At 40.1% G+C, this 25,174-nt stretch overlaps 2 protein-coding genes across 2 annotated transcripts in view; both read left to right on the forward strand.

Annotated features, from left to right (window-relative positions):
* Positions 1–1,552: 1,552 nt before the first annotated feature.
* LOC139348383 (serine/threonine-protein phosphatase 6 catalytic subunit-like) lies at positions 1,553–11,204 on the forward strand. The gene is made up of 7 exons (XM_070988410.1): positions 1,553–1,723; positions 2,458–2,553; positions 2,758–2,823; positions 5,974–6,115; positions 6,216–6,295; positions 9,880–10,089; positions 10,191–11,204. The coding sequence occupies exons 1-7, from the start codon at positions 1,649–1,651 to the stop codon at positions 10,437–10,439; spliced, it is 918 nt and encodes a 305-aa protein (XP_070844511.1). The 5' UTR covers positions 1,553–1,648; the 3' UTR covers positions 10,440–11,204.
* A 1,539-nt stretch (positions 11,205–12,743) lies between these two features.
* The window catches only part of scai (suppressor of cancer cell invasion), a 31,340-nt gene continuing 18,909 nt past the window's right edge, over positions 12,744–25,174 (forward strand). The window contains exons 1-5 of the mRNA XM_070988405.1: positions 12,744–13,045; positions 14,362–14,486; positions 23,510–23,605; positions 23,916–24,002; positions 24,898–24,996. Of these exons, the coding sequence (XP_070844506.1) occupies positions 14,380–14,486; positions 23,510–23,605; positions 23,916–24,002; positions 24,898–24,996 (389 nt within the window). The 5' untranslated portion in view covers positions 12,744–13,045; positions 14,362–14,379. The remainder of the gene's footprint in view (positions 13,046–14,361; positions 14,487–23,509; positions 23,606–23,915; positions 24,003–24,897; positions 24,997–25,174) is intronic.

A 25,174-nucleotide genomic window follows, 5' to 3' on the forward strand; every position in this document is an offset into this window, starting at 1 on the left:
TTTGGAGTTTGCTACAAGCCATGTGGAGAAACTGCAAACATGTGGGAGAAGGTCCTCTGCTCAGATGAGACCAAAACTGAACTTTGTGGCTCTGGTGCAAAACGCTGTGGTGGAAACCCAACACTGCACATCATCCTGAGAATATCAGCCCCACAGTGAATCAGTGGTGGCAGCATCATGCTGTGAGGATGGTTTTCAACAGCAGGTACTGGGAAACTGCTCAGGATTGAGGGCAAGATGGATGGAGGCAAATACGGGGCAAAGGAAATCTGTTTCAGTCCACAATAAACCTCAGACCGGGACAGAGGTTCGTCCTCCAGCTGGACCTGAAGCACACAGCCTAAACTACAGGACGGCTATGCAGGGACTAACATGGTTTGAATACTAAATAAAAATTGCACTTACAACCCCTTATGTATATTTACCACATATTTACAAATGTTTGTAAAATCACCAATTTCTCCTCATTATTAATATGACTGGTCCATTGCATATGCAAAAATACAATATATAATATCAATACAAATGTATGTTTAAATCAAGAACTCTTTGATCAATGGAGAGAGGAGCACTAATGTGACCAGACATTGATGCCTGCTGCCGGTGCTGCGGACACATTTTGTTCGATTTTGCCTGACACTAACATCTGAAGTAAGTTTAAGACATTCAGGGTTTGTTGACTGTGTAATAAAGCTGAATAATAAGCTGGATAGGGTTTGTATTGGATTGTTACATTAACAGCTGTTTCTAATATTTTTTCACTGCTTAACATACATGATGGGAATAGGCCATGTAAAACAGATAATGAATTTGGACTCCAGGTGTCTCTAAAAGTCCCTGAAATCCACAAATCTGCTCTTTTATTTCTAATATTGTATCACCCACAAGTGTCCTTGTCACATACGATCACCTTTTGGTCAGTGGAGGGAAAGGGTATCCTCTACAGTCACCTGTCCGTTTAGCTGGGAACCACTTGGTGTCATGTGCTCTCTTCCCTTGGTCAGGTTTGCCCTCTGCTGTCCTATATTATGTACAGTATTCAGAATATTGAGTATATTTATGAAATGCCACATTTCTATGCAATAAATTGCAAGAACAGGTGTTCAATATAAAAACACATTCCAAAATGAAGCAGCTGAATTAAAGATGAGGACCTAAACAACAAAAGTAAATATGGAAACAAATATACACAGTTCTGAGAACACGTTTACCATGAAACAGCTGTTGTGCAAGAGAGACATATCACCGTATCGGCAGGGGGCGCTGTTACATTTGCATTGCACACCAAACGCCGTTGAAGAGATCGTGAAGTTAGCTGGAGGTAGAGCCACTTCAATGTTACCGTCGAAATAAAGGTTTCATAAAAGCAACTGGCATTTTCAGAAAAAAAATAAAAACCAACAACTGTAGAAAAATACATAGAATATTCATTTTGTGTAGCTCGCTATATTTCATTTTGGTGTTCTACGTAACTAGAAACCTGTTTCTTCGGTAAAGATTTTTATTTTGAAGATTCGCACAGGATGTGATTAGCTACGTTGACATCGGTGATGAAACTTGAAAATGAAGGATCGGTGAAGAGGAAGAAGAAAAGGAACTTGGTCTCGGCTAACTACATTAGCGATTTTCTGGCTTTAGCGTTTTGATAATGGCGCCTTTAGACCTTGATAAGTACGTTGAAATAGCAAGACACTGCAAGTACCTGCCGGAAAATGATCTAAAGGTGAGACGAAGAAGCTGAAATGAGCGGAGCGTTAAGCTTAAGGAAGCAGTCAGGGTAACTAAACGAAGTTTGGTCAACAAGCGTGGTCGGAATTGTTTTAACTGCTAGCGTTAACGTTACTCCTCCGAGGTAACTTAGCAAAGATAGTTATCTGTGTGTACATTTTACCAGCGTCACCAATGGTAGCATCATCGGTTAACAAACTTGGAGGGAAGTCTCAGGTTGGACAGGAAAGTCAAAAAGGAAACTGTGATGCTTCGTGCTACTAGCTAACAAGTACATGTTAGAAATGGGGCGGAACATGGAAACCACAGCAGCGCAAACCAAACAGGAGCCTGTACACACAAGCAGTCCATTATGACCTCACAGCACCGCCGAGATCGTAAAGTGGCCGATGTGGTGCCACCAGGGGTTCAGCGGCAAACCATCAGCCTCTTTCCGTCTCTCTGGTGTCAGTGAAAACATCGGTCCCTGTTATGGTTGCTCACTTTGATACGTTTAACGCTCAAAGTGGAGATACAGAGAGAAAGTGAGGCACCTCCTACAGACAAACCTCCGAGCTGAACCTGTTTTCATCCTCAAGGCGACCTGACCTTGTCTGCTAACATGTCATCTGGCTGTCAGCAGTGATATTTGAATAGTCTGGAATACTTTCTTGTTAGAAGAAGCAGCACCAGTAAACGACTCACTGAGCATGACTGAATGCACTGACTGATTTCATGTTTGTTTTTCAGAGATTATGTGATTATGTTTGTGATTTACTGCTGGAAGAATCAAATGTTCAGCCAGTCTCAACTCCAGTGACTGTTTGTGGGGATATTCATGGTCAGGTAAGCCTCACTCATTTCTTGATCTAACTCTTCCACTGTTACTGTCCCTGTGAGTTTCACAGCTTAATGATTGATGAGCGGCCCCAGTCCAAAGCAAACACGTGACTGGCAATTAGTCACAACATCAAATAGTCATTGTCTGTTTTCTTTTTAAAAACTGTCCATTTATCTCCAGTAAATCATTCTCTTTGATTTCCTGTCCAGTTTTATGATCTCTGTGAGCTCTTCAGAACTGGAGGCCAAGTTCCAGACACAAATTACATTTTCATGGTAAGTTAGATTTCTTTGTTAGTCTAAGTTGTGTTAATGTAGAGGCGTTAAGTCATGCTTTATGTCTTAATGAGTCTGTCAGTCTGCAGGTTGATTTTAGGAAGGACTGCTAATGCACACTGCAGCATGTAAAATCATAATCAATCATTTCTTGACTTGAAAAATGTCATGCAAGGCAAATATATTGTGATCTATCATATATGACTGTTTCACAGTAAATGCAGTACTACACATAACATACAGGATATCATAGAATCACCTGTGTGATGGTCATCGTATGAAGTCAGCCTGAACCATTAACATCATTATTGCATTGCATCCTGAATTAACCCTCAGCCCCAGTCCTGCATATGAAACACAGCTTTGTGTCTGTGTATGCTTACGGTTTAGTTAATTATGTCATGCCAGACATTTGGCCCATCACACATGGGATTACATGGGCAAAAATTAAATATCAAAAATCTAACAAAACATCCTCTGGTATCATACGTGTAAAACCAAAAGAAGAGCATAAATCATAAAATATGTATGGCATATTAAATGTATGATATATGATTATTTTCATCATAGATTAATCTACCAGTTGTCTTTTGTTCAACCAAACTCCAAAAATCAAAGATATAAGATAAGACTTTATGATCCCACACCGGGGAAATTTAGTCATTACAGCCAGCAAGTATTACAAAGAGCAAACACAGTGGCAGAAAAGGGTCAAGCTAAAAAAGTGTACAGGATAAGGAAAAGAAAAACAACTATGTATGTGTATATTTGTACAGATTAGAAAAATCCTATTGCCATAAAAAAGTGCTGTTGCTAATATTCTTATGATAAAACTAACTAATGACATGTTGTATTGCACCTGAGAAATACTAGGACTGTATTTGCACAATATATACAGTTTATAAAAATACTGCTGCCAATATGGATAATAAATAGTGTTACTGCATATTTGAGAAAAATATACAACAGTTTAAAAATTGCACCAGATGAACTGGATAATGTGAACATTGATAACAGTAGTGCAAAACAAAGTGGGTTTATGATGTAGAATGGGGTAAACAGCATCAGCACAGTGCTACATCACCTGATGCAGCAGTTAAACAGTCTGACAGCTGTGAAGGGGTGAAGGACCTGTGATAGTGTTCTTTCTTATTCAGCTGACATTGATTTCTGACAGAGAAAAGCAGCAAATTTCCCCATGAAGAAGCTGAGAACCAGAGGGTGTTTGGGGTTTTGTTTTGTTTTGTTTTTGCTTGAAAAATAACTGAAACAATTTTCAAAATAGTTGCCCATTATTTCAACTCTCCTCATCATATATAACATATGTCAATGTGCACTAAACTACATCCTGATAGAAGATTCATTGTTTTTTTCTTTGCTAATCTCCCTGGCTTTCTCCAACTAACTACCCAATGTGAATGTTTGATATATGAATAGCTTGCTCATCAGTCCGTGCAGCATGGTCCATCTTTAGAGAAGAGATCAGCATGCTAAAATGTTCACAATAACAAAGACTAGGGCTGGGCCGATAAAACGATAGCGATATGTCTCACGTAGGGCTGGGCGATATGGCTGAAAACTCTATTGCGATATAAGTGTTTTATATTGGTCGATATCGCTAATTATTGATATTTTTTATGACCTGTTTAAAATAAGGACCAGGAGAAAAATACATTCAATTTAAACATTTTTATTTTAAGTTTAACCTTCCTCTGATTTTAATCCCCTCAGCTATCAAGGCAGAAAGGAAATGTCAACACAACCATGGAAAACACTCAAATAATAAATGTAAATAAAAGTGTAAAAATGTAAACAGAGAGAAACCTGAGAACTTTTTTTCTGCAGGTTTAGTGCAGGAAGTTCACGAGCTGATTCACCTTCTGCTGAATAAAATGTTTTCAGATATGTGCAGTGTTTTGGAAACATAGCAGAAACTGAGGTAGACTTGACATCTATAACATACAAACAAACAAACAAACATGATAGACAGCACAGTAACACTGACTGAACTATAAAACCAGCCTAGACATATGAACAACTTTAGTTACTCTTCTTACTCTAAACATACATGAACTATTCAATTATATTTTTATTGCAAGTGTGTTTAAGAAAAAAAAAGTACGTGTAAGAGATGTTTATAACCTGGCTTCTCCACAGTGCTCAGTGAAGCATGTCTTTAGCTATATGATATGCTGCTGCCTCTGTTACGTCTTCGTGCCTTTTAGATGATTTGTCATCAGGCACTGAAGCAGATACCTCTGCATGGTGGTCTGCTGCTTGTGCGGTGGTGCTGCGGTTGGCGGACGTTGGCGAATGCGGCTGCGCTCCAAAGAGTGCGCGCGGCTAAGGTGGTTAAACAAGTTTGTGGTATTACCGGTCTTGGTGGGGACGACAGTCTTGCATAAGTTACAGACCCCATTGGTCTGACTACAGTCCGACTTATAAAATCCAAAAAACTCCATACTGGTGAGCTGACTTTCCCTGTTCTAGCAACGATTTCTTCGCTCGCTGCAGCGCTCACTTTCTATTTCTCATCTCACTCCTCGCGGAGCAATAAACACGTGACAAGGACATGGCACAACCGAACTTGGTAATGTTACATGATTGGCGTGTTAGCGTGTCTTTCTCACTGATTAGCGATTACTCCCTACGTTGCTCAGTTACCTGAGAGCGAGTGTCTTTGTTTGGTTGTGTTGACATTTCCTTTCTGCCTTGATAGCTGAGGGGATTATAATTGGAGGAAGGTTAAACTTAAAATAAAAATGTTTAAATTGAATGTATTTTTCTCCTGGTCCTTATTTTAAATAGGACATAAAAAATATCGACCAATATAAAACACTTATATCGCAATAGAGTTCTCAGTTGTTCTGAGTTCTCAGCCATATCGCCCAGCCCTAACAAAGACATTTGAAACTAAAGTATTAAAGAACAGAAAATGTCCACCTGAATGATGGTGGACAATAAAAAATGACAATAACATAGCACTGTTTCACCCAATGAAAGCTTTCTAATGTCCCACAACCTGACCAGTGAGTCGAGCACAGGACACGCAGCTTGATAAGGTTGGGAATATGTAACATGTTGCTGTGTTATGAATGGATGTATTAAGTGTTCTGGGGTCTCTGATGTGTCCTCTTTTTCCTCCTCCAGGGTGACTTTGTAGACAGAGGATATTATAGCTTGGAGACATTTACACACCTTCTAGCTTTAAAGGCAAAGTGGCCGGATCGTATCACACTCCTACGTGGAAACCATGAAAGCAGACAGATAACACAAGTGTACGGCTTCTATGGTGGGTACACTGCTTCACTGCCACTGTTTATGTCTGCAAGTGTTTCCTGTTTGAGGAGCTCATCAAACCATATTGACATGTATGTTCTGCTTATTTTTAGATGAGTGCCAAACAAAATATGGAAATGCAAATGCCTGGCGGTATTGCACAAAAGTGTTTGACATGCTGACTGTGGCGGCCGTAAGTTCACTCATTGTTCTGTCAAGTTGGTCACATGATGACATTTGGCTGTTGTAACAGAATGTGAATCTAATTGTGAAACTAGAATTTTAAAATGCTTTATATATATATATATATATATATATATATATATATATATATATATATATATATATATATATATATATATTAGGGATGCACATTTTAAATTTTTTTTTATGACCGTTAACCAACGCCCTTTAACGATTAATAACCGTTAACCCATAAGATTTAAATGCCCTTACATGCTGCCATTCCGATATACTGCCATTTCGACATACCACCATTTAGACATATCACCATCCCGAAAAACCGCTATTCTGACACACAAACGTCACACCATTCCGACAAGGCTTTCCATGTAAGGAAAGGTTGGAATCAGAGAGTCACTGACTCGGCGCTGTCTGGTGCTGAACTGCAGATTTACAATGACAGCAAATAGTTAGATTACTCATATAAAATGTAAAAAAAAAAGCTACAAGATTTAGATAATTAACAGTACTGTAGGCTTCAATCGTCTCCTATTGCTTTTTAAATTATGTCGAGAGCGAGCGCGCTGGTGATTTCTTTAAATGTGTGTTCTGATTCATTTCCAAAATAAAGTCTTAGCTTCTGAAATCAGATTTTTAAACAGTTCTGATGGAGCTCAATGTTTATCTGGATGATATTCCGAACCATTTAACTGTGGACGACCCGCGGCGTGTCTGGAGATAAAAAAAAAAAAAAAAAAAAATATTCAATGTAACGTGTGTTTTGTGCGTAATTGCGCACAATAAGCTGGTGCTTCGGAAGTTGCATTTGGTCCTGTTTGGCCTCCAGTGCCTTGCATGCAGGTGTGCTGTGGTTGAAGTGCCTGACAAGCCGCCCCGCTGCAACAATAACACGATGCACAAACACATTAAATCCGTCATTTACCGCCAGCTGCAGTGTATGTGCAAAACAGGGGATCGAGTCCCAGCTGACCCGTCCGGGAGAGTTGGCTGCCACGATGTTGCGCGCGTTGTCGTGGACGCATGCGGACACTTTCCCACTAAGTCCCCACGTCTCCACTGCATCAACCAGTTTAGCTGTGAGGTTATCAGCTGTGTGTCTACCTGGCATGCTCTGCGTTAACAGGACAGCTCTCTGTTGTGAGCGCGGTCCAGCAGTCCATTGTAATAGCCACGAACTTACGAACTCGACACGCCCCCATGAGTTGATTGACTTACGTAGCTAAAAAACAAAATTGACCGTTAGTATTAATCGGTTAACGTTTCTGTTATCGGTTAACGGTTAAACAGTTAACCATGTGCATCCCTAATAAATATATATATATATATATATATATATATATATATATATATATATATATATATATATATATATATATTTCAAGCCAGTTGGTTTCATTTCATCTCAATACACTATCAAAATCAACCCACAGAGACTTGAAGGATGCTCAACATAGCAAATGCATCCAAATGAAATCTGCACTGCATTTCATCATGAAAGTTAATTTAAGTGATTTTAGTTTTAATAGTGTTAAATGGCAGAGTGATCAGTGAGTCCTTCCTGTTGGTGCGTTCATGTGCTGGTCATGTGAAGGTCTTTGTCAGTCAGCTGCCGCATAGCTTTTGGCGTTTTAATGATGTTTTCAGCACAGAATCATTTTGTTTCTCCAGTTTTTATCAAATCAAATCAAATCAAATCAGCTTTATTTATATGGCACTTTTCATACGTTACAGTTATACAAAGTGCCTCACAGGGGGTAAAAACAAAAAACAGAGCAATACAGAACACCCCCCCCAAATATACACACAGATACACAATTACATACACACTCACGCACATACATAGACATACGGACAGACATACATACCCAACATCATGTGATGTCACTTTTTCAAAAAGTCACGATTGAACAAATTCCAGTTAATTTGTTTGCATGCTCCCAAGTGATGTCATAAAACTACACTCTGTGGAATGAGATGCTGTGAAGCTTATCTTGTGGCTCCAGTTTTGTTGTTATCCTGAGAACCTTCTGAAAACAATGCTAATGGTCTTTGCATGTAAATCTTATCAATGATGGCCTTTTTGAGGGTTCCCAGTCAGGCGAGGTTGTACAGGTGACGTTGCTCCACTCATTTCTGGTTTGAATATTTCATTTTTTCAGGTTCAAACAAACGTTGTAGTTTCAAAGGAAAAGTGACATCCCTGTCTGATGTGTTGTCTGAGATGGTGCATTGTTTAATTGTTGGGAGCAGCTATAAAAGGCTGCTAGATGATGGTATTAAGAAATGTGGGTGTTGCAGTGGAGATGAGATGAATAGTGGGAATAGACAACGAAGAGAGAATCAAATGCTTCAACCAAACCATTTGTCAGATTATCAAACGGTGTCTGAAACCCCCTCCTCCACACCTTTCTACTGTCTGAACTCAGGGGTGGTGGCCAACAAATTTTGTTTCCATCCCAAAGCTCACACTATTGCTGTCACTTTTTTAAATGTGCAAACAAAGACAGCACCATGAATGGCTTTGAAGGGAAATTTAAAGAGACAGTGTGTCATTGTCCCAGCACCCATGATGACGACCAGGCTTTGTCCTGCCTTAAAGTATGTGGGTTCAGGACAGCTTTAAACATTTTTAGCTTTCAAGGTGGTCAGCCATCATGTTGTAAGAATTAGTTCATCCTTTAAAATGTGAGCACATTATTCCAGTATCAATCTACGCAAGATTTGGTCTTTTGAGATGGATCGTAAATGAGTACGCTTACATTCGTTTTGTCAGTTAGCTAATTCAGTTAACTGACAGTATGTAACAGTTTCATCTGGTAGCTGGTGTGTGTGAATATTTAGTAATAGCTAAGTCTGAACTGAGATTGAACTGAGACCATTTGGTTGATACTGAGTCATTATCGTCCTCTATGGCACAGACATGGGAGAAAACAAGCAGCTGTTTCAAGCGAGTGCCATTATCAGGTTGTTCTTGTGAATCTCATCCTGGCATCAGCTGGGCTACACAGGTCACAGAGTTTGCCTTTGTATATGCGTAGATATAAAACCAATAATGATCCTCTAACTCTGGTAAGAGAAAGCAAGATTACCAAAACATCTTAGACCTACAGACCGTTTTGCGATGGGATCACACCAGCCGTGGCACCTGTCAACATATTAAACCCATGAGTACTCAGTAGTCATTACTATATTACAAGGTGCGGACCACATCCATCTCTGATCTCTGCCTTTGTTTTGATCAGACAGACAAACGTATAAAATATATGTATATAGAAATAAGTGGTTCTGTTGTCTTGTTTTTTCCAGTTTGCAAATTTGAACCGACTCAGTTCTGTTCACTGATTGGCTGACTGTATGCTGCCACTCAGAACGTTGACTGTAGTTGTCATGGAAGCTGGTGGTGCAGTGGCAGAAGAGAGAGACGTTTGCAAACCTCAACTTTGGAATAATTCTGATGTAGACTTCTTCATTGATTGAGTAATTTTTTTATGCATGTACAATATCAGATTGTATGTGTCTATGTGTCGTATTCTGAACTGCCTGGTTTTGATATCCTTTATTCTCTAACCACAGCTGATAGATGAGCAGGTCCTGTGTGTCCATGGTGGTCTTTCACCTGACATCAAGACTTTGGACCAGATCCGCACCATTGAACGCAACCAGGAGATTCCCCACAAGGGGGCCTTCTGTGACCTTGTGTGGTCAGATCCAGAGGATGTGGACACCTGGGCCATCAGTCCACGAGGAGCTGGCTGGCTGTTCGGCTCCAAGGTTACTAACGAGGTACGTTGTGTCGTCAATATTTGAAACTCATCTGTGGAAAATTGGGGAAAAAACATCGTTTGCATCAGTTGCATGAAAATAATACTCACATTTTGTTTTAGTTTGTTCACATCAACAACTTGAAGCTCATCTGCCGTGCACATCAGCTGGTTCATGAAGGCTACAAGTTCATGTTTGATGAGAAGCTTGTGACTGTGTGGTCAGCACCCAACTACTGCTACCGCTGTGGAAACATCGCGTCCATCATGGTCTTCAAGGACGTCAACAGACGAGAGCCCAAGCTGTTCCGCGCCGTCCCAGACTCCGAGCGCGTCATACCTCCCCGAACAACCACCCCTTACTTCCTTTAATGACTAGAGCCAGTTCTGTTTCCTTTCCACCTTCTGGAGATCTCGTCTCTCAAACATATTTATATGCAACATATTTTAAGAAATTCATGGGAGTAACATCCCGTTCAGGTCTACAGCATCTTGTGCAGCAAAGGCTGCACTCTGTTAGCAGCACACTCACGTTGAGCTCTCATAAAGGAAAAAACATGCTCTTCTATCCCCGGTGAGAAAATGATACTTTAAATTTCTTCCTGTTTTATTGATAAAGAAATGTTAACTGGCTTACATGTGATTTTATGCATCCCACTAAGGTAAATAAAACATTTAAAGTGAGGAGTTAATACATGTTCATATAAAGAGATATGTATTGAAGTATTGCTGAAGCAGTTTGAGCCTTTTGAAAGACAAGCTTTCTCCTGTTAGAGTGATCGTCTCTGGAGTTTGGAAATAAACTGTTGTCATAATTTCTCCTGTTGAAACACCTCAGACTCTCTGTATAAACAGCTGCTGAGCCCCATCCTACAGCCTTCTGCCTTTGCCGTGAGTTTTATTTTTAAGCCTCTGGTTTGTTTTTTTTAAATAACAAAAACTTTCTTTGTAATTTATTATTTTAAAGTGTCTTGTGTCACTGCAGACACTGCATTCTTATGGCAAACATCCACAAGTGTCTGTCTTAAACTGGCATTTACTTTTGCCTTTTCTCATCACTGTGTTGATAGATTTTTACTGCAACTGGCTTTTATAAGCAATATCATTTAAATTTGAAAATAAATTTTCCAGTGCAAGTGTGTCTTTCTTCAGTAGCTCAGCTCAGTGTTCCCCTGTTTTGTATTTTCAGTAAAAAATGATTCAAGTCTTGAATGGATGTCACTTCAAGCACAAACTGATTATTATAATGTCTTGATCGGTGTAAGATGGCAACAAACATAATGGGATCACTCATGGCTGCAATGAACAGGAGGTCATTAGTGTAGCAGGTGTACCGGAAATAAATGAAACACATGAAAGTGGAAACCCTGTTAACAGTGAGATGAAATGAGAAGAATCCCATGTACAGGTCATTTAGACAAGATGCCATGACAGATCCCATCTTCAAAGCTACATTTTAATACACACACAGGCTCACTGGATGCTTTCTCTACCATTGTATTACACAGTCTTTAAAGTCTGAAGCTGTAAATCTGTTCTGTAGTTACTTTCCAGTATCTCTAAGTAACTCCCTGAACTATGATCATAGCCACTGTAATAATTGAAGATGCACAATTTTTTTTTCATAATGAAAAACAGTCAAACCCATGACCCAGAATGGTTTTTACTAATGTTCTCACAACATGGTGTTTGTGAGTTTTAGTGTGCACTGGGGATTTTAGGTACATATTTAGTCTCGTGACAATTCACACATTTTGATTTGACATTTTAAGCTCTTTTATTTTACAACTTTACCACTATAAACATTTTACATCTTCAAACCACCTATGCAACTCCACAGTGAGTGTACAAAATGAGTCAGTAGATCAGAGTGTTCTCAATTTTTAAAAACATTTTTTAGTTTCACTGTAACTAATGTTACTGTAAACAGTAACATTATAGTCATAATTTGAAATTAATTTAGAATGAAATCAAGTCTTAACTACAACCCTGATTCTAAAAAGTATTTGTCAAAAAGGAATAGCAAATTACTCCTTTTTGACATACGCCTAATTGAAAACAGTACAAAGGCAGTATGACCTCATCAGCATCATTGATTTTTGTACAGTAAATATCTGCTTATTCTGAATTTGATGCAGCAACACATTTCAGACATGTTGGGACAGGAGCAACAAAAGACTGGGAAACGGATGGTTTTGAGTAATGCAAGAGATGTTATACATTTATAATGGTATATTATTCCAATCAAAGAGAGCCTTAAAACAGAAAACTTTGTTACCTGCTTTTATGGAGACTTAAAGAACAGAGAGGCAGAGAGTGTCTTAATCCGCACATTGAGGCAGTAGCTGTAATAAGTGCTTTAAGTAACTGGGTAATGAAAACGAAAGCAATGAAAAATGAATGTGAATCAGTTTTTTAAAGAAAATTCTGAAGATTAATGTTACAAAAGTAGTATGTAGGCATTTTATTTAAAATGGAGGAATTAATATTAGAATGAATTAATTGATCAAGCACAGAAATCCCATTTTATTTTGATTCGTGTAAATATTCATGTTGCTCTGCCAGTAAAGTTTGACTGATGGAATTAAAAGTCGAGGCTGTCATGCTGGAGTTCACACACCGTCACAGGGCTTCGCTCGACGCTTTTATTTTGACAACAGTGACCCGGAAGTAGCTAGCCAGTTGTAGTGGAGCGGAGCCAGAGGCTGTCCTCACCCTGTCTCCTCTGCCTCCTCCTGCCTCCCTGCTCGTCACAGGACACACACCTTTCTGTCAGAGTAGAATTTCAGCTCCACGCCCAGCCGTCCCGTCCTCTCTGCTCGCAGTCACGGCTCGTTAGACACCGGTCCACGGTCAGTTCTACGCAGTGAGATGCCAAGAAAGTCGCGCTTCACCGACAGCTCGTCGTGGCTTTTGCTCTGATTTGTGAGAAGCATCGCCGTGGTCCTCCTCCTCATCAACGTTAGCCGGCTGTCGAGGTAAGCAGCCTCTGTGTGATCTCAGCTACCACTGCTCATCTTTGTTATCCGGACATGATTATCCACGTTTGTTTTGTCGGGACGTTAATGGAGTTCTTCCCTGACTTCAATGATGATGATGAAATGTGATTACGTTAGATGTAGAGTAAGAGCTCTGTTACCGCTTACGACCCCGTTAAGCCTGGTTTCAGGATTAACGTTAGCTAGTTAGGTAGATTAATGTTCACCGAGTTCATTACTGTCAACATTAGTGTACGTTTCAGCTGAGTTGGCTAATTACAGATAGTAATTAGAGCTAATTGTAGAGGAACAACACAGCAGCCACCCCCTCGTGCCCTGCTATGCTCGCGTGTAGTGTCATTCAGATCTCTGTCACCCACATGGCTCTCATGTATTCAGCTTGTCTTGTCGCTCAGGGCTCATTTACAGGCATTTAATGAAACCACTGTGTCATTTCTCACCTTAAAGAGACCTGCCTCGAATCTGTGTGTGGGGTGTTTAAAGTCCTGCATGGGAAATGTGTGCATACACATTTTTCAGCACACATGTACATGTGTATGTCCTAAACCACGGTAATGTAATGAAGGTGAAGGTTTTTAGACTTGGCTGTGGGTACAGATGGTACACATGATGCACAGCAGCTCAGGCTGTCCTGCAGACTTTCTCTGCCGTCACTGACAGCTACCTTCTGTTATACACACACACACACACACACACACACACACACACACACACACACACACACACACACACACACACACCCATGAAACTATAGTCTGTCATTCCATGGCAGAATAAACTAAACACTGGCTGCGAATGATTTGAATAAGGCACCTCATCTGCTGAACATTGTGACTCGACTGTGCGCTGCCTTGACCTGATTGTACATCCATCTTTGCAAACTGGAGGTTGCAGCTACTGTGAGAATGGAATCTGGCACAGCTCAGGTCAGCCTAAAAAAAGGTGACCATGTGACACATTTCCTCCGTACTTTCTTATTTCCATCCATATTTAAGTAGGACAGCTGTAAGACACTCAGATATCTGCAGCCAGCAGCGTTTGTTTACTGATTTAGTGGCAGCAGTTTGCATGTCAGCATGTTACATATCAGTGGGTTTGAAATGGTTGAAATGTCTCTCTCTCTCTCTGAGATTGATGGATTAACAAATTGCATGTTCTCATTGGTGCAAATGGTAATTTGGTCTGGTTTGCCACTGTATACAATATTTTGAACCATTTTTAACCAACCAGTATTTTCTTTGAATGCGTTACCTGTCTGAAGTCTATATATAGTCTGTCTGTTTGTTTGTAATCAGGTGTGAAAAGTCAGTGTCATGACTGGAGCTGAGACTGAGGATGACATTCCATTAGGCGAAAGGAAGACTGTCACAGATTTCTGCTATCTCCTGGACAAGTCCAAACAACTCTTCAATGGGCTAAGGTCAGTTCTATCTGCTGGACTGCATTTTGTAATCAAGCATTCACTTTCAGTGCAGGGTGGTGGGAAAGACATGCAGTGCACAGGAATGAGATGTAATGAATCCAACTCAGCATCCCCAGGAAGTACGTTCATATCTATGGACAGGCAGCACATGAGGTTCGCCCAGTGCCAAGGTTCAGTGCCAGTACAGGAAGTATCCTGCACCTTATGTAGCCTGTAGTGCGACACTGATTTATCACTTTGGCTGATTTTATCGCAGATATTGCCCCATCACAGACATATCAAGGTTCCCGTCTTGGAAAACGAGAGAAGAAGTGAAATGTACTGGAAAATCTTGTGTTGTCCTGGAAAATTATCTCAACATTTTCCTTTATAGCTGAGAATGAACTACTAGGCTGTCTATCAGAGCTCCATTAAAAGGGAGATATTGTCATCAGAAAGAGATAAGTTATGATCAGGATCATGTTAACGTTAAAATGGTAGTTTGTGGACGAGAGTACTTTGAACAGGCTGCTCTCAGTTATATTGTGGAAACGCTGTGAACACACCCCCAAGTTCCATCCCATGATAGCACAGGCAGGCTGGATGATTTTACAGCTCAAGTGGCTGAAACTCCAAATAAAGTAAAAAACATTATCCTTCAAAAATTAGTCAGTGCTGGCTGCTAACTGTGGCGCTTTTTATTAGCTTTATAGATTAATGCTGATTTCTTCCCAGCTCCTTTAAACAGTTGAATGATGTTAAACTGGTGAACGCGTCTGCTTCAGTTGAATGATGTTAAACTGGTGAATGCGTCTGCTTCAGTTGAACGATGTTAAACTGGTGAACGTGTCTGCTTCAGTTGAATGATGTTAAACTGGTGAACGTGTTTGCTTCAGTTGCTGAAGTTGACCTTCTTGCTGGCTTGTTTTGCCTGTGAAGGTTTAAGGTTTGTGATTCAGCTGTGGCTCAGAGGTTTCCAATGTGTGCTCAGCATTGTTGAGAGAGCTGGATAATAATGGATGGGGAGCTGAAGTTAAAATGATGCAATGGGTGTGCCACTGTCTGTGAGTCAAACACCAACTAAATACTGGCTAACAGTACTTTTGTACTTTGCCAGGACTGTCTCTTCAAACACAGCTCTGATTCATTAAGGTAAAATAGACCATGACATGACATGTTGAACTTTTTTTAGAGGTTGCTCACAGAGAGTGTGATTTTCCTCATTAAAGACTCTCTTAATAATGTTATTATTGTTTTATATATATATATATCATAGCATTAATATGAATATTAATATCACTCTCCCATAATATTAATATTAGTGGTAAAGGGGCTAAAGTATGGTGTGAGAAACTGATGAGAGTGCATTTAGGTATTTAAACTTTAGTCTAGATTTTACAGTTGGAAAAATTCAAGGCAGATTTTTATTGGTGTTCAGACAACAATGGTTAATATAATTCTTAAAAAAGGAATTCAGGTTACGAATGAATAATAATACATACATACAATACATTTTAGTTTTATAGTACATATGCTATAGTATAGTACGTATAGTAAGTACAGAGCACAAAGAGCTTTCCAAATGAAATAGAATGGTGGAATACTACTACTACTACTGCTAAAATGTATTAATATTACAACAAGGCAAGAGATTTGCCATGCTGTAATATTGATTTGATTAAAAAAAAATCAATAGTAAGAGGAGAAAACAGTTAGTCACATTAAAAGATCTAAATATTCTGTTTGCATGGTCTCTTAAATCAGACCTCCACAGAGAGGAACATATTCGTGTATGGAGAGATACTGTCTGTTTCACCTGCTAGATCATCATGAAAATGTCCTGGAAAAGTCCTGGAAAAAGATCTCTAGAAAAGAGTGGGAAACCAGTATGCAAAATAATCCCTTTTTATTCCCACAGCAGGAAAATTTGCAGTCTTATAGCAACAAAGGGGATGTGTAATCCTAAGAAGTATCAGTTAAAAAAGCAATATAGGGTACATAAGTAAATATAGTAAGTTAAACAAAGAGACATGTCTGAATTGTTCTCCATCAGGTACGATGGCTTAGCCATCATCCTCCTTTCTCCCACCGCCTCCACTGGACAGAGGGGGCATCCCAGGACAGAGCTGGCCTTCTTAACCATTCTGTCTCTTCCTGTTAGTGGTTGGGATACTGCTGCCCCAGTAGACCACTCCATAGACCACTCCACCAGAAGGCTGGTGCTGCCACAGAGTCGAAAAAGGTCCTCAGGAGAGCCCCCTGCACTCTGATCTCCTCAGCAGATCCAGTCTGCTCTGGCCATTCTTATAGAGTGTATTTGTATCGTGAAGAGGAGTTTTTGGAGTTTAGGACTTATTCATTGAAAGTTGAACTGTGGATCAATTGGCTCACCGGGGGTGGAGACTGACATGGACCAGCCTCTCCAGGGTCCTCATCAGGTGTGCTGTCAGTGCCACCAGCCTGTAGTTGTTGAGGTCCTTGGGGTATGGAGTCTTTATTGCTGATACCATGGAGGATGTTTTCCAGAGTTGTGGCACTCTCCCAGGGGCTGCAAACGATGGGGGTTGCAGTTGGGAGGACTGGACAGGGGGATGGGCAGATGACCTATCAAATCTGTAGAAGAAAAAGTTCACGTCATTCACCCACCGTCAGTCTCCCATAGGCTGGGAGTTGGGTTCCTTGCTGCCAGAGATGGTTGTAAGGCTCTCCAGACTCTACTGATATCATGTTACTGCAGCTGATCCTCCATCTTCCTCCTGTAGCTGTGTTTTCCCCTCCCTGATTCTCCTCCTCAGCTCTCTGTGCACATTTTTCAGCTCCTCTTTATTTCCTTACCTAAAGTCCTTCTTTTTCCTTTGGTCAGGAGTAATCAAGAGTTTGTTTTTGGAAAAACACCATACTGTCCTGGAGGATACAGCATTTTCCACACAGAAGCTGATACCGTCCATGTGGGACTGCCAGTGTCCTCCCAATGAGTATCACAAAGCACTTCCCACACAGTGTATCAAAACAGTCCTTCAAAGCCTCCTCAGCGTCCTTGGACCATCTATTCACTGTGCGAGTGACGGCTGGCTGCCTGTGTGTGAGAGGTTTGTTCAGAGGCAGGAGGAGCACCAGGTTGTGATTGTGTCTCTTTGGTGTTGGCATAAAATCTATCCAATTTTTTATTGTTTCTTGTGTAGCATGTGTAGATGTGTGGGGTCATTTAGGAAAGTGTGCTGTGACTGTAAGAGTAGCTTTCAATATTGTTAATCTTGTCATGACGCTCAACTCAGGGGACATGAGCTATCACATGTTAAGATGGAGTCAAGACATAAGAGCGACCTCACTAAAGGTCCCCGTATTCTCCTCTCCTGTGACATGTCACTCATGTTTATCATGCTCCTTTGCTACGTTAGCTAGCTTAATAAGCACACAGCTACTTTCACACCTTGTCAGTTGTGGAAGCTGATGATGGGAGTGTAACCGCTATGTTTCATGTATTCAGGTGTTTGTTCAGGATATCTTGAACGTTTCCCTGAACTTTTAACATTGTTGCAGAGGTGCTGGTTATCTCTTGACTCTGCGTCAGCGAACCATGAGTTAACTAACTAACTAACTAACTAACTAACTAACTGTGACCACTGTGTATTATTTCCCATCTTATGACAGATCCACCTGAAATCCAGTGTCTTTGGCCATGACAGGATAAAGTTCATTTACATTCAGTTATATTCATTCAGTCAGTCTGAATTCCTGACGGTCCCTAGCCTTTTGTTACTGCTCATGAAAATGTCATTTCTACACTGTAAGGTTTACGGATTTTGAATTCTGGGAAAAAGACCACTGGTATCAGATCAGTACTTTGTATACCCTTATTTGAGATTTTGGAATCAACGGTGTGAATTCCACTAGGGATTGGAATTAGGCTTCATGAGCAGCAGGGAGTGCTTTGTGGACTTTATTTAGCCAGGGCTTTGCCTCAGAAGCTAGCGCAGCCTGAAGAAGTAGACAGCCGGCACTACTCAGGACAACATCTGCAAACTCCTCATCTAATGACTCAGGGAAAAATAATAATTTCATCTTTTATTTACAGTTGACATTCACCACAAAAGATAGAATTGACTATCAGTCAAACATAAGGCATTAAAGGATAGTGATTAGTGAACATGCAAGTCCATTATTGTAAAGATGAAGGTCTCTATTAACAAGAACTAAATGTGAGTTCTAAGTGCTGGTAGTTTATTAATAGTGTTGAAGTTTACAAGGCACTTCTTTTCCCTTTATGAGAATTCCATTAATGTGGGATGCCTGATAACCAGTTTTGTTGTTTGTGTCGAAGAAGGTCTGACTTCACACACCTCCACCCAGTCGATACTGTACAAACCTATCATTTTAAAATGTGGACATTGAGTGTAGTCAGGGATTGTGCAGAAAGAGTGACTCTTGTATGAAAGAGTGGGCTCGATATCTGCGTCACTGCCATCAATTCACTCATACCTTTTTTTTTTTTACTACTTTCCTGATCTGGAAATTGAAACCTTTTTTGTGATTATGCAATTGAAGCCATTAATAGCTGAACACCACTGACCTATTTACACCATTTATAGGCTAATTGTAATTGGTTGTAGATTTACTGGCCCTGCTGTCACAGATTTCTACCAGCATGATATATTCAATGCTGAATAATAACAATAACACAAGTGACGCACTCTGTTGGTGGATTCAGTTGGAGTTCCATTTCCAGTGTTGCTGCCTTGAATCTTAAACGATGTCCTTTTTGTCTGTTTTCAAACACTTGTGTTTCTTCTATTCTAAAAATACTCAGAGAAGTTCTTCAGAAATGATTAGCTCTTGGTCCTGTGTCAGGAAGCTGCTTTCTCCTGTCCCTTAGAATAGGTTTTTTACTGCTGTTCATAGCACACACACAAAATAATCAGTGTCTTCTGAGTACAGTTTCTCAGAGAAACCACAGAGATGAAGTACCACACAACTCACACGGACTTAATATGCTACTGTTTGTTGTAGCACTTTACATAACACTTCCCAAAATACAGTTATTTACTCACATTTCCAAAGCGTGCGTGCGTGCGTGCGTGCGTGCGTGCGTGCGTGCGTGCGTGCGTGCGTGCGTGCGTGCGTGTGTGTGTGATTCTTTTGAGAGGATTCACACTCTCTGCAGCATGTCTGACGTCTCTGTGGCTGGGATGGTACAGTTTGAGCTCCAGCCCAACCCAGACTGGATTTTTTTAGACCAATACTGATATCGATATTGGGAGTTAAAAAACGATGCGGTCACTAGCTGATGTTGTTTTTTTAGCATAAACCCATGACACAAACAGGCAGTCTGGATACAAATGGCTTAGATCTGTTTTCTAATTAATTGTGACTCAGATATAAACTGTGGCGTGGAACATTTGACAGTGTAAAAAATCAAACAATCAGCTTGTCAGTGATCTCTCTAATGCTGGCACTAAGTGTGTTGGCCTTCACCTGTTTTCCACTTCACATGAAAGAAATGCTTGGTAGAGATGGGAAAGTTGGTGCGTGGGATGAAATCAAAATGCAGTGAATGGAAACTTGACTGCCATTCCTAAATTACCTCAAACCCAGTTTTTTTTCTTCTTCCTTATTAGCCTGGACTGTTTATGAGTCCAGCCCTATGTGGTCTGTAAGATTTACATTCTGTCATATGAAAAGTAAATGCTTGAGCACTCCTGCAAGTTCTACATATATTCTTGGGCGGTGCTTTTCTCTGGGTGAGCTCACCAAATTCCTCCTTAATAAACAGACAAACCTGTGGTATCAAGCTCTCAGACTTCACACCTGTGAATGTAATTTATTTTTGGGGAATTTCATTTCCCAGTATTAAATGTGGTGAATATTAAACTTGAGAAACTCCTGAAATTCCAGTGAATCTGGAATATGTGTGCACTGTACTGTACTGTGATCTACCTGAATTTCTCCTCATCAGTGTTGTGCAGACCCATCTTACCCGCTGATGGAGCAAAGCGCAAATTTGAATATTCGTTTTCTTCAGTTAAAAGACTGAGATGCTGCAAATGCTCAATTTTGCTGTTGACACTTCAGCACAGAAAACAAATGTAGGAGATTCTGAGAAAGCAGCTAAAAATGTCTGTCTCTGGAGCACAGTGGGGAATGTTTTTAGCTCACCTGGTGCCTGGAGAGTAAATAACAGGTTTGCTTCCAACTTGAAACTCTATCAATCTGTATCAGTGTTCTTATTCAATGTGAGGTTTTTTTTTAATTATTTTCTTTGTCAAACCAAGATTAAGTCCTCACAGTGACCCTTAACTGACATTTTAAATGATTGTTTTAAGTGGTTGTGATATTGTTACAGTGGATATCACAATAAGCCCAGAAAGACTGCAGCGTGTGAACAGACAGATTGGCCATATGGCATAGCAGGAGCCAGTGAACCTGTCATCTGGTGGTGAGCCAAGCAGGACAGCACTGACAGAGAGAACGGAGAGGGCCGGGCTCTCCTGTGGGACTGATAGACCGATGCATAGAATGAGTAATTGACGAGCTGGATTAGATAAACTGCTCCCTGTTTTCACCCTGTCACACTGATGCTGGTACATTCCGTTATGATCGGAGCTGAGCGTCACGCTGAGGTTGCGGTGTGTTAGTCAGAACTGATGCTGCGTTCTCCTCATGTTTGAATCACTGCCAGAATGACCAGCTAAAAACGCCCATTTTAAAGGGCTCAAATTCCGAACATGTGAAAATGACTGAAATAGTGACACACCAGTTCTGTTGTTTTTATTTCAATTTGATCGTTCATACTTAGCCAAAGCAGGCAGAGCTTTTTTTCTTAACTCTCGTCACTGGGCTGACATTTGAACGCTTGTTTTACAGCAATTGAAAACTGCATGATCAACCTTTGATTTAAAATCCAGCCGGCTGTCTTCTCCTGCAGTGATCATGGAATGTGACAGAAATACATGGACATGAAAAGCATCCTTTCATCATAGATTATTCAGCTGGACAAGCTTAGCATAGTCGATCTGAAGTCCATTCATTTCAGGACATGGAACATAGGACAAGTAGGACTTTAGATTGTATAGATTTTTTTTTTTTAAGTGAGAAGTGTTTTTGTTTTTCTTTGCTTGTCATGGTATGAATGTACTTGCGTAACTTGCATTATTGTTTATTGTGCTTTGTGGACTTGATCAGTCCATCAACAGAAACTTCGCAGCAGTTTTGATAATCTGTTATCAGTTCATTTATGGTGTAAAAATGCCAACGGTTCACTGGTTCCTGCTTCTTAAAGGTGGATTTACTGCTTTCCTCTATTTGATCATTGGGAACTGAAATATCTTTTGGGTTTGGTCAGATTTTTTGAAGCTGTCATCACAGAAGAAAAAAAAGGTTTAATCAAAGCTCAGAAAATTTGTTAGTTGCAGCCATAATAATAATGATAATAACCTGTCCTCACAAAATGGTCACAGAGAGATATTATGGTTCTGATGTCTGAATAACTGGAAAAGCTGTGATTGATATTTTTACTGTGACAATGTATGAAATAACAGTGACAGTGTAACAAAGTGGTTGGAGTCTCTGGTAGTGATGGACTTACAGAGAATTATCATCTGGACCTGCAGCCGTCCAGTCCACAGAGTAACTGTTTTGGTTGTTTTCCTCTGTAGCGGGCAGCTGTTTTCAGAAAAAAAAAAACTCCCCATACATCACCTGATCAGCAGTACACAGCAGGCAGACACCGGTAGAGACTGGCTGATCAATACAGTGGAGCATTTAGTGGCGAATGAGCCAGATATATTTGGTGGAGACCAAAAACAGAGCTAATAAACAAGTGAATATTGGACTTGATGTGTGGCAAAAAATCTGTTTTAGACCTTTTACCACAGGATTTTAAATACTTGAGTTGACAGTGAGCCACATGGCCAGTCACAGTCCTAATGCAGATCTGTTTCTTTTTGAATATTATTTATCAATATGTACACAATACACAGTTTTCCTGTCCATGCGTCAGTTAGCATTTAGCTTTTTGCAGTTGTGTTAATCTCTAACTGTTGAACTGGAAATGAGGAATGGAACTGGTAGTTGGTTCTTGGTTCTACAGAAGCCAAAATGGGCATTCGACTTCTCCAAACAGTCTAATGAGAACACACTACAGGCCATAAAGCTGAATTATTAAAGCGAGAGTCCAAAGATCTGTATTTGTACCAGTAATTAGTAAGTGTGCATCAGATCTTTTATATTTGAAAGTATTGGTCTTTATGCGCAAAATAATGTGTGCTTCACTTGAAAGAACTCTTCCATCTTCAAATGTGAAATACCCTTTGAGAGTAAGACTTTGTTTTTTGGACACATACCTCAGGAATGGCCGAGAAGAGACAAACATTTAATAAATATCCTGCTGGTGGCCAGTAAAAAGAGTATTACCAGGAAATGGTTGTCACAGGAGAGCCCAACCTTGAATATATGGATGGACATCACAATGGACATTTATAAAATGGAGAAGATAACAGCCTTTGTTAACCACAAACTGACCACAAATTTACCTCATATTGGGGAAAAATCGGTCAAATATGTCACACCCCATAGGCCTGATTTTATTTTCACAAACTTGTGATTGTGATGTGAGAGAAAGTTCACTCCCTACTGGTACATAGTTCTGTACTTATTTGTTGTTGTTATAATGGTTGTCTAATTTTCTTTTCATTGCTTGGATAAAGTAGAAAATGATTTTGGCACTTAGGGTAGACAACAGATGCTAGATGTATACTTATATGAGGTATTGGCTATAAATGTTTGCTTCTGAATGTCAATAAAAAATAAATTACAAAAAAGAAAGAACTCTTCCCTGGACATTCCAGTGTCAGAAAATAGTCTGAAAACCGCTCAGACACCGAGGACCTAGAGCACCATGACTGCTAACAACTGTTTTCCAAAATGTGTAACTGTTCCTTTAATTGCAGTCTGCTTGTTTGTAGAGCTGAAATCTTTTTAAGATGCTAACAGTATGTGATTGTTTCTGTTTCCCCCTCTGACCTTTAATGTGCTCTTTGCTGCAGAGACCTTCCTCAGTATGGACACAAGCAGTGGCAGTCCTACTTTGGACGGACTTTCGATGTCTACACTAAGCTGTGGAAGTTTCAGCAGCAGCACAGGTTATTTCCATCTCTTGTTACTTCACAGTGTTTTCAAGAATGTGGTTCAGGGTAGAATCAGTCAAATGGAGGGAGGCGTGATGATTCAGTAACCTCACTAATTAATTCAGCACTAAGAATGAGGAAACTTGTTTGGACTAGTGTTGCCATATTCCATCAGATGAAATGAAAATCGTCACACAGTAGATGTTTGTCAGTTCATTAACACAAAGACAGATGTAATAAGTGATTCATGTCACAGTGCCTGGTGTTCTGGTTGAATTATTTCTTTGTGCAGTGCTCAGGATTGTCTGTTTTCATTTACTGACAGGCAGGTTCTAGACAGTCGCTACGGCTTGAAGAGATGGCAGATCGGGGAGGTTGCATCCAAAATTGGACAGCTTTACTACCACTACTAGTAAGTCAGTTGTGTCTTGACCATGTACTTCACCAAGTAATTTGACTGCCTCACGGGTCTGTTTTTGCCTCCTTTGCTTTGTGCCGACTTCAGTCTGATTGACCTTTGACACGTAAAATCACACAGCTCACCAATGTCCTGCCAGCCTGAGAGGCGGGGGTAGAAGGTATTCACATGCAGGGCAAGGGATTTGCTTTGGTGTTGTAAGAGAAAGGAAAAAGAGAAAACAAAACATAAAAACTGGACAGGTATGCCAGAAATATAAAATATAAAAAAAAATAGAATAAAAATCTGAAAAAAAAATGAAGAAATGAAGGATGGAATGTTAACCAAGGAATGTGCACAAATCCACAGTGTAAATATAAAGAACATGTGCAACGTAGAGCAGTAATAAAGTGACATGTTGAGTCAGATCTGTGTAGGGAGAGGTTCTGTGAAGGTCAATGACAGTTAAGTCTTTGATAAAACACTCTTTAATTCAGAACTTTTCTACATTTATTTACGCAGCCTTACATCTATGTGTATGCTGCCCATCTTATTTCCTGCCCCCTCCTGCTTTTGGCTGCACCACCTGAGTACACTCTGCCAGGTGGACTTTGTTCTGACTGTGCCAAAATACCAGCAGCTTGCTCTGCACTGCCTTGTTTGAACGAACCTCTCACCTGTTTGTTCCTCTCCTCCCACCTGTGGACCCCTGGGCACCAAAATCTCACATAGACGAGCAAAGTGAATTTCAAGGACAGGAAAATGCCAAATGGTCGGAGTTTGTAAATGAATGCTGTATTTTATCCAGTGCTTGTTTAAATTTGTAGATTTGATTTAACAGAATCAGAAGTTATGAAGTGTGTTGAAATGTTAATGGTAATACCCCCCGCTTTCTAACCTTGATTGACAGCCTTCGTACCTCAGAAACAAGTTACCTGAATGAGGCCTTTTCATTCTACTCAGCCATCCGTCAGCGCTCCTACTACTTTCAAGTCAACAAAGAGGACAGGTACGTTCCAAAACATCTTTTGGTAAATTACTGTGAGTTGCGACTTCAGGCAGTAGGTGTATGTTCTCTGATAAATGGCTTGAACATTTAGTTTATTTTAAGATTTCTTTTGTTTTCTGCTGTCTCATCATCATTATCGTCTGTAAGTTCAGGATATGTTCAACAAATTTAAAGTCCA

The sequence above is a fragment of the Chaetodon trifascialis genome, chromosome 20 (assembly GCF_039877785.1).
Source record: "Chaetodon trifascialis isolate fChaTrf1 chromosome 20, fChaTrf1.hap1, whole genome shotgun sequence".
Lineage (NCBI taxonomy): Eukaryota > Metazoa > Chordata > Actinopteri > Chaetodontiformes > Chaetodontidae > Chaetodon > Chaetodon trifascialis.

Bases quoted from the DNA above. Each gene is read 5' to 3' on its own strand.
- LOC139348383 (XM_070988410.1), top strand. From the start codon at position 1,649: ATGGCGCCTTTAGACCTTGATAAGTACGTTGAAATAGCAAGACACTGC. The intron at 6,116-6,215 runs GTGGGTACACTG...GCTTATTTTTAG, and splicing joins ACAAGTGTACGGCTTCTATG to ATGAGTGCCAAACAAAATAT. The intron at 10,090-10,190 runs GTACGTTGTGTC...ATTTTGTTTTAG, and splicing joins GCTCCAAGGTTACTAACGAG to TTTGTTCACATCAACAACTT.